This window comes from Phoca vitulina, unplaced genomic scaffold, assembly GCF_004348235.1.
Source record: "Phoca vitulina isolate PV1807 unplaced genomic scaffold, GSC_HSeal_1.0 scaffold118, whole genome shotgun sequence".
NCBI lineage: Eukaryota > Metazoa > Chordata > Mammalia > Carnivora > Phocidae > Phoca > Phoca vitulina.
In genome coordinates, this window is record NW_022589821.1 from 964,938 (window position 1) to 974,407 (window position 9,470).

The 9,470-nt window shown below is 44.4% G+C and overlaps 1 protein-coding gene across 6 annotated transcripts; it reads right to left on the reverse strand.

The window, feature by feature from the left end:
• Window positions 1–779: 779 nt before the first annotated feature.
• CHTOP (chromatin target of PRMT1) lies at window positions 780–9,426 on the reverse strand. Of its 6 annotated transcripts, XM_032398637.1 has the most exons (7): window positions 9,085–9,419; window positions 8,348–8,429; window positions 6,664–6,817; window positions 5,958–6,041; window positions 3,894–4,080; window positions 2,961–3,098; window positions 780–1,292 (listed from the first exon to the last, which is right to left on the reverse strand). In XM_032398637.1, exons 2-7 carry the CDS (start codon window positions 8,410–8,412, stop codon window positions 1,087–1,089), a joined length of 834 nt encoding a protein of 277 aa, XP_032254528.1. In that variant the 5' UTR covers window positions 8,413–8,429; window positions 9,085–9,419; the 3' UTR covers window positions 780–1,086. The 6 variants fall into 6 exon arrangements, with proteins under 6 accessions (XP_032254528.1, XP_032254531.1, XP_032254530.1 ...); XM_032398640.1 differs by lacking the exon at window positions 2,961–3,098 and having other exon boundaries at window positions 9,085–9,426; XM_032398639.1 differs by lacking the exon at window positions 5,958–6,041 and having other exon boundaries at window positions 3,894–4,077; window positions 9,085–9,411.
• Window positions 9,427–9,470: the final 44 nt, after the last annotated feature.

Below are 9,470 nucleotides of genomic sequence, written 5' to 3' on the forward strand. Positions count from 1 at the left end.
GTCAGGGTATTGTTATAGTGACCACAGCATTTCAAGAGGCCCAACAAAAGAAAAAGTCCTGACTAGATTTGAAAACGATTTCTTGTTATGATAAACCAGAAATACAAGATTCCACTGAAAACTGGAACAGTTGACAGAATATAGTTGAACTTAAACCTTCAAAGGGAAATAAAAAGAGGGCCAAACAAAGCCAATGAATGGAGAAGCCCAGGACTGGTTTGGGATAAACATAAGGACAATGGCATTCCAGCATGGGTATGTTCTGACTCCTAAAAGGTATCTGCCATCATTCTATCCCTTTCTCTGAAGCATCTGCCCAAACCAAATGCCCATTTCCTCTCTATTACAAGTGTAAGCCAACCCAATAGTAGCTCTTTGGACATGATACAAAGCCAAGAGCTAAGTTTATACATCTCATTTCAGGGTAGAAAGTGCACACACCCAGCCCAGCACACTCGTTATGTGGTGTCAATGTACACAGAAGTTAACTTTAATCAAATCAGAGGTGTTACCACGTGTAACCTGTTATGTGGCCCTGTGACTATGTCAGTGTCCCTAATTTACTACAGGCAGAATTTGAGCTCCACATTTTCTAAACACTTCTAAGAGGCTTTATATTAAAGATCATGTAGAACAGAACTGTCTCTCAGAAACCTAGACATCAGGAAGGAACACTGATGGGTTCTCTCTGGGGCTTTTTTCATGGGGACAAAGAGACGACGAGAGGAAATGTTAGAATATGAGAGCATACGACAGATGAAGGGAGGCAGAGATGGGAAGAGGGTTTTCTAGCCACAAGGCCACCACATTCATGTTCAAAGAGAAGTCAGAGCGACTGGGGGGGGGGAACCCCAAACACAACAAAATAAAACCCAAGTCAGAGGAAAAAAGGGTTTCATACAACACAGTATCAAAAAAGTAAAAGGAACACACTAAATGCACAAACTGGTGGCAAGTTAAGTCCATAGCCTATTGTGATAGGTCCTTCCAGCATCAGTCAGGTTTCTTCTCCATCTGTTATCTCAAGGTTATTTACAGATATGGTGACTTTTGAATAAGAGTCTCTCACAGGAGGGTGGGCAGGTTTCAGTCATTGGTTTCTGGATCTGTTTGTGCCATGTAGGCATCCAACTCGGCATCCAGGTGTCCTTTTGTTTTCGACATGTAGGCATCCAACTGGTTGTCCAGCTGCTCCTTGGTCAGTACAGGGCGAGTGAGGGCACCTCTCCCTCGTCCACGTCCTCGGCCTCGACCTCCAAAGCCCCCTCTTCCCCGACCTATCATACCCCGACCTGGCCCAAGGGGAAAAAAAGGAGACAGTTACAAGTAGGTTTAATGGGTGTTATGGCAAATGCCCCTCAGAGCAGCAGGGCCTAGCTGAGAAAGGCTGAAAGGGCAGGGCAAAGAGGAGAAATCTGGAAAAACAGGAAACACATTGGGTAGAAAGCAACACATGGAAAGCACACATAATGAATCCCTGTTTACAGGCTCATCTCTAAATGCTATTTAAAGACTATTCTGTCGACAAAGGGAAAATAACTGACAATTAAAAGAATCTTAACCTCTCCTAAAACAAAGAAATTATCTCAAGTTTGAAACCTACTGTAAGTTCATAATTAAAATACACTATAGATAACCTCACTTAGGGAGGAAGTAACAAGGGCACAGAGAAACGGGTGCAGGGCTATACAGTTTTTAAAGTAAGCCTTACTGAAGATTTTTCTGGAAAATTAGCTCATCTCTCCTCAAATTTATTAAACCTAATGAGCTGACCCCACATCGGGAGACTGAGGAGTTATTCTGACATAGGAACAGAGTGAGAAGACGGGGGATATATTTAGAGTAGTCCCAGCCAATTCTATCTCAGATTCTATTCACCTTATAATTATGGTTATCTGAGAGGTGGTTTCAATTCACTTAACAAAACATATGCAGTTTTTTGAAAAGCTCCTTTAGACTCCCCCCGCCCCAGCCCTGTGATGCTCTCTCAGAAACCAGGTCAAGATAATGTGGAAATGTACTATTTCATCCTGAAACCCAAACTAGCTTGTACTTCACTCATTAATCCAATAATATCATGGGAGAGAAGAAAACAAGTCCTTGGCTATCGAATTTCCTAACAGTTATTATCCTTTGGCAACTTCAAGGTCATAAATTATAGAAGACCCGCCACACACTATAAAAGGACCAAAGCAGATATACACAGGGGCTACAGGAATAGATTCTCTACCCCCTTGGACAGGTGTTGTTGAGAGTTTTCCACTAAGCTCTAAAATCAGAAAACTCCCACGAGATTTGGATTAATGACAGCAACACCATTAAATTCTCTTCTATCTGGGTCATGAGGTCACAAAACAAGTATCACTAAGTCTCAAAGGTCACATTATCAACAAGAGTCAGTCAGTTAACTGACACGGTACCTTCTTGCTTTCTACCTTGATCAAAAAAAAAAAAAAAAAAAAAAAGTCATCTCTGATTTCCTGTAGACACAAACTTTACCTTGACTTTACTTGGCTTCAAAGTCAATATCCAGCTCCAATCTCATCATCCTTTTTAACTCAGCTTCATTTCTGTACATCTCCCTCTTCTTTATTCTTAGACTCAAAGCGGGGTTTTGAGCTATGGGATGGAGTGTGTGGTGGTGGGGCAGGGACACAGAAAGGTAAAACCTCAAACTGACCATCTTGTCATTTTAGTAATACGATTTAAATTGCAAGAACGTGGAAAATGCCTGAATATAATCTGGCTCTGACGTGTACCTGACTGGCTCTTAAGACAACCCATGACAGACTTTTTGCACTACCAGCATGTGAATTTAGAAAATAAGCCAGTTTCAAAAAACAAAACAAGACAAACAAATAAGCCTGCCTATGACTTGAAGCTGTGCAGAAAGGTGGCTCTGAGTTTTGAAGGGAGAGAAATAAGGGGGAGCTATTCTCTGAAGTTGGTAGCTGACTAACCTCTACCACCGATTCCGCCACGACCCATAGCTCCACGCCCTAGGCCCCCTCTCCCAGGACCTCCACGACCTCGAACACCACCTCTTCTTAAGCCCATTCGGGGAGCTACGGCTCGTCCACCTCGGAGCAGGTTTTGACCTTGGAGAGGAGGCATACAATGTATATGCAGGTAAATCCAAGAGAGACAAAGTAGACTCTAACCAAAGGAAGGCGGTGAGGGTTAAATGAGAGTTAATTCAGTTAATTTTTAGGTTGGGTGGGGCAAGCTGTACACCAAGTGTGAACAGATCAAACTGCTCTTTACTCAATCAATTCAACAAGTCTGACATCAAACCCATTTTTGGAAGAAGCTGGGAGTTAATTAGTTAAGTACATATAATAAATATCTATTGAATAATCAGGTAAGTGCCTAGCATTACTGTAGATTTAAAAATAAATGATATGGCTCCTGCTCTCAATACATTCTTACAAGGGACAAGAAACAACACAGGGAACAGTGTTAACAGTGCCCAAAATGTAACATGTAGCTATGGGTCAACTTGTCCTTTCTTTTCAAATATAACAGCGTATTTCACTAGCACAGAGATGGTTAGTTATGATACAGGCCAAGGGACCAAATATTTCTTAGATCTGACTTATTTCTAGAACTTGCATGTGCTTTGATTCAAGCAGCAGCAGGGTGTTTAGACGGAATGGAGATGACATGAATTACCTGTCGTTACGCAGGTCATAGCCTCTCACCATTGCACATTATCAGAAAGGGAATGGTATCGAGAAAAGACATGCAGCACTATTAAAAATATGTGATTTCAAAAGTTATTAATTATATTAATACAAATTCAGGCTTCAAGATGTTAAAACAAATGTGTCCATAAGCAGCCCAAGAGAAAAGGGAGGGGTAGGCCCAATAATTATCAGGTACACAGCACTGACCTCGGAGCGACATCCCGCCCCTAAGCAGGGTTCTGGTGGCACGTCCCCCACGTAGTCCTCCTCGGGGTAAGCCTCTCTGGATTATGGGCAGGCCTCGTCCTCCGATTGCTCCCCTGGCCAGGGTCCCTATGGGTCGGCCTAACCGTGCCTGGATGTTACTCTTACCCAGGCGCTGCTTTAAGCTCTTCTGGAAGAAAAGGTGTTGGGGGATTGAGATCAAAAAAGCATTCTAGTGGGATTCAGCAACTCAAAGTGCAGAGAAAAAGAAGCAAGTGAGATGGCTGTGTGGAGGGAGATAAACCTGCCGTAGATGTCACAGAGATCCTAAACCAGAAACTAGCCTTTGCCTCAGGACATGGTAAAAAAGAAGCAGAATTGTGATCTAGAGCCTTTATGAAAGCTAAATTATGGTCCTGTGACATTGATATCAACAAAAATTACCTAAGTTTGGCTATAGAAGCCATACACCACTCCTTGGAACTTAAGTTTTAGTAAGGACTCCGTATTTCAAATCCTGGATTCTGCTGTTTTTGAACCACAGGTTGACAATGATACAACTTGATTCATACTTGCCCAAGGACTACCACTGTCTTCAAAGGCTTACTCAAACACCATAGGAAGTTCATCACACTCTGGGAAATATTTTAAATTATAAGTTCATTTGAATTCTTGTCACTTAAAAACAAGATTTGATTTTTCAGTCAAAGAGGCCAGTGTGTTCCATTTTTCCTCTGAGTATCTATCTCCAGACGGTCCACTTTTTACCTTAAGATGTAAATAAACACAAACAAGTCAAACCTCCTTTCCTTATATTTCTTAAATCGCTATTAATTCCATGTCTCCCCTTGCAAACAGCTCCATTAAGCCAGTACAATAACCTTTTAATTCAAAATACTCAAATGTATCTCCAGAGAGTAAGCTAACTTTCATTAGAATTAAGACAGGTGATATAATCACAAAACTCAGGGCCGTATTTGAGAACAAGGACACACCACTAATGGGAGATTTTCAATAATCTGTCCCTCAAAGAAACTATTAAGACAACATCTCAGCGAATTAAATTCCTTCAAAGGAAAGGTAACTGTGTAGCCTTGAACACAACCAAGGCCCCAGCAAACCTGTTTTCCTATAAAGCCATCAGTCAATATGAATGAAAATAAATTCTGTGTATCCTCAGGCTTCACCCATAAATGGCTTACCAATGATTTTTTTTTTTTTTTTTGCAACCACATGCTGTGAGTTATTAGCTTTCTAGCACAAGATAATAAACTGCTTCTAAGCAGAGGGACAGGCTCTGAACATTATGCACCTAGACATAACCAACCTTAAGAGCCTGTCGCATCACTCCTGACAGCACACAATTAGGAGGTCAGGACTTCATTCTACAAATCCCTTCTGTTCGATGATCCGGAGTATATTCTCCCAAAATCCGTGCTTCAGAGGAGAATGCACAGTGCTTAGAAGTTCTCCCTTCCTAATCCTTTGCTGCCAGCAACAGTAGTCTCTAACACAGTCGGCAAGCTTAAAAGACATTACTATACCATTTAGTTTTCACTCCAGAGCTGTGCTGTGTGCTAAGGAAGCCACTAGCCACATGTGGCTATTTAAATTACAAGTAAATAAAATTTAAAAAGCTCCTCAATCACACTAGCCACATTTTGAGTGCTCAACAGTCACACTTGGCTAGTGGCTACCATATCTGGAGAGCAGATGTAGAGTATTTCCTTCACTGTGGAAAGTTCTCTCAGATAGTTCTGCTCCAGAGGCAACTTTCTGCCCAGCCTATACTTAAGGCTTCTTCTAAAAAGGTCCTTTGGAATGATGTGTCAGAGACTTATCTTCAGCAATTTATAATAGCTACTCTTGGAAAATGGTGGGGCCCTTTTCACTGCTTTCCTGAGTCAGGGACAAATACAGAACTCCATGGCTTAAGGCGGCTGAAGCAGAAGGCCTTGTTTATTTTTGGTCAGTGAGCCTAACAGTTCAGGGTGGGGGTGGGAGGGTGTTATATTTAACTGCCAAATTTATGCACAGCCATGCAGTGCTACCAGTTAAAGTCCTTACAGTTGCATGGCATCGCCCTCCAGACGCCCAGCCACAGCTTGGACATATCCTTCCACAGCCACTGTCCGGACTTGCATATAAGGTCTATGAATAATAAAGAGCAGGTTTTATTTCAGGTCTGAATAAGGATTACCTCTTACTGGAAATTTGACAAGAACCCACTAATTCTTAAATTAATTATTCAATGCTCTCCCTCTATTTTACTGATAAAACTTAGGTGCTGTGGCGATGAAGGTCACCCTACTCTTTCTATATTTTAGCATTGGAAATCTCTGGCTAAGGCTGTTCAGCCTTCCTGTGCTGGGGGAGAAAGAGTAAGATTATTTCCCTCTTTTGTAAGTCATTTAACATGGAATAAGTAAAGGATTTTCGGAAGGTCATCTAAAACAGAAACCAAAATTTCTTTGTGGTAAAATCCAGTGAATCGATTTTAAGGGAAAAGGATCAGAAAAAAAGAGATTAATATTCATTGATAACATAGAAATAGGCCACTCTGATGGCAAACTACCTAAAAGAGAAAGACAACAAAAAGTTACTTATTGGTACCTGCCAAAATGGGAATTCTCTGAACTTCTCTTTCCTCCAGAGAAGTTTCTGCTTTTGCCCTGAGCCACCTTGCAATCATCCTTCATGTCCTGACAGCCTCAGTGGACTGCCTGATAGAGATCACCAGCTGCTTCTGGAGCATTAAGACCCATCCTCTCACCTGCTTAAGTTTTAATGCTGCCTGGACAGAGGGTCTATTCTCCATCTGCTGGGCCAGTCTTCTGTTTCTGGCACTGGCTAGCTGCTGTTGTTGCTGCATCGAAGCCCGAATATTCACTGGCATCGGCTGTTTGTTCTTCAGCATATTAGTAAAGCTTCAAGGTCGAACAGAATGGATGTTTAAATAAAAGCTTTATTACAAAACATTTATTGGCATTTTCATGGCTTGCTAGACCAGGAGCTCCAGATCCCACGAACTTTAAGTAAAGTGGTACACTTAGATCAAGGCTGAAGTGGGTTAAAGACTCCTCTGCTTCCACAAACTTGCAAGAATCAGAAACTTAGAAACGCAGCTAGGTGCAGCACATTCAATCAAAAGTGATAACAAGGGCTCAGGTAACGGCTTTTAAGAGAGGTGGAAGGTATGAAAAACACGCAGTAAGCAGATATGATGACAACAAAAGACAGAAAATGTAGTTTCAAAGACAAACAGAGAAAGCCAAAATCTTGGGGGAACCTGAGAGTGCACTGTAAAAGCAAATATAAGGAAGGACTAGAGCACCTTCAGAGCCCACGGAAATAGTACACTCATATGAATTATAGGAGTATATCTTATTTTCTTATGTATTTGTTTGCTTAGTAACATGTAAATATGGAGAATCAGTATATCATACCCTAAGAGATAAGAAGCAGCACATATGCTTCAGAAAAGAAAAAAAACATCAAGTCAATCTTTTAGTGGTCTAACATCAACTAAATAAAATCATTGGTCAAAGGCACTCAATACAGAGCTCTGGGAAATAGAAACTGTACCTTAAGTACCTTAACTTCTTTTCTTAGTCTCAAAGGATTACTTTTCCTAACTCCAAGTGATTACTTCTGAGAAAATCCGATTACTTTATTTATTTTTAAGATTTTTATTTAAGAGAGAGCATGAGAGGAGAGAGGGTCAGAGGGAGAAGCAGACTCCCCGCTGAGCAGGGAGCCCGATGTGGGACTCGATCCCAGGACTCCAGGATCATGACCTGAGCCGAAGGCAGTCGCTTAACCAACTGAGCCACCCAGGTGCCCCAAAATCAGATTACTTTAATCACTTAACAGCTTGTGAAGACACTCCTCTCTTATTCCTGTCAAATAAGTTCAATGCCACAAAAAAGAAGAACACTTAATTGTAAAAGAATCTAACACAGAAACAAACTAAAAGCAGGACTGAAAGAAAGAGAAATGGAGCAAAGCAAGTGCCTCTTACAAGGCCCAAGAATGGCATTCAAGGGCCTTTGGACATATCCACAGCTTGCTACCTGCCTCTTACAGGCCAGACACAACACTGCTGGCCTTGGACTGGGCAGCAAACCTACTGCAGCCGAGGTACCACGCTACCGAGCTGCACCACCCCTGTATCAACGTAAAAAAAATGTGAAGAAGAGGGAGGGTGTGAGGAGTCTTTTAAAATACATCCCACCAGATAAATATTTCAGACAGCTTAACATAAAAATCTACTGATAAGGGGTTTTGAAACAACCGCCCAATTTGTTTTGTGTACCACATAAGATGCAACTAAAAACAGAGGTCTGTAGCCTTCTGTTGGTATTTAGTGTAAAACTGGTTTTTGTGCATTGGACCCCAGGGCCAAGTTAAGGAATGTTTTCTTATGAACGAGCTGAAGTTGCTGTTGGCTGCCTCACCGCTCATTTAGAGACATCTTGGTGGTGCTTTTTAGCACAACTTTCGGCGCTGACTGTGCAGCCATCTTCAAATCCCGAGAATCTACAAAGGACAATAGGCAGAATGAGCAAATCAGAGCAAGGAGCCCCTCGTCTCCGCAGGCATCAAAGACCCGGCCCAGCAAGGAATGGAAACAAAAGGCCTGTATGGAGGACCACTGAGGGCCCCACAAGGCTCGTTTTGGGTGCTCACATTCACAGCAGTTACCGCGAACAGACTTCAAGGCCGCAGGACACAAAACACCTACCCTGACCCCCAAAATGGCAGACCCAGACCACGCTGAAGGAAGCGTAAGTTTGGCTTTTAATCTGCAGTAGTCCTTTCCAGCCTTGGCTGCCAGAATCTTTCAAAAACACAAGGAACCCGGATCCACCCCCCCCCACGTGAATCCCAATCCCGGCGGTGAGGCCTGGGGGTGGGCCGAGCGGGGCGGGATGCAGGCCGCTCGCTGCTCCCCACACGCAGCCGGCACGGAGAGCCCCCGACCCAGACAGGGTGCAGGCAGAGCCGTGTCGAAAGCGGCTTTCGGCGCCACCATCGAGGGGGAGCCTCGGCGAGGGCCTGGCGCCCGGCGGACGGAGGACCCCACCCGGACGCCGCCACTGCCCTGTCAGGGCCGCCGCCCCGCCGCCGCCGGCTCCGCCCTCCGGGGCCCGCCGTGCCGCCCCGCCACTCCCCCCTCGCCACAGAAACGCACCGAAGGAAACGGACGCCAGTGCGCCTCCCGGGGCTGCCACCACGGCTGCGGCGCGCGGGCCGGGGCCCGGCGGAACCTGAGTTGACTTGGTGGGCGGTTGGTTAGAGGTGTAAGCGGTAGGCTGCTACGTTAGCTCGTTGTTGCCAGCCGGCTGTCTGGTCGGCCGGTCCGCCTGCTCGCCCGGCCTGCCCTTCCCTGCCTTGCGTCGGTGCCACCACAGCCGCCGCCGCCGCCTCCTCCTCCCGCTCGGTGTCCAAAACAAAATGGCCACCACGCCCAGAGCCGAGTGGGACCGGCTAAAATGGCGTCGACGCAATTACGCCGGACGTCAGATCCGCGCACAGCTGGGTGATGGGAGAAGGTGAGCGCTACGCCTGCGCGGGGTT

Bases quoted from the DNA above. Each gene is read 5' to 3' on its own strand.
- CHTOP (XM_032398637.1), bottom strand. From the start codon at position 8,412: ATGGCTGCACAGTCAGCGCCGAAAGTTGTGCTAAAAAGCACCACCAAG. The intron at 6,818-8,347 runs GTGAGGCAGCCA...TCGACCTTGAAG, and splicing joins AAGATGTCTCTAAATGAGCG to CTTTACTAATATGCTGAAGA. The intron at 4,081-5,957 runs GTAAGGACTTTA...CTTTTCTTCCAG, and splicing joins GAGGGCGATGCCATGCAACT to AAGAGCTTAAAGCAGCGCCT.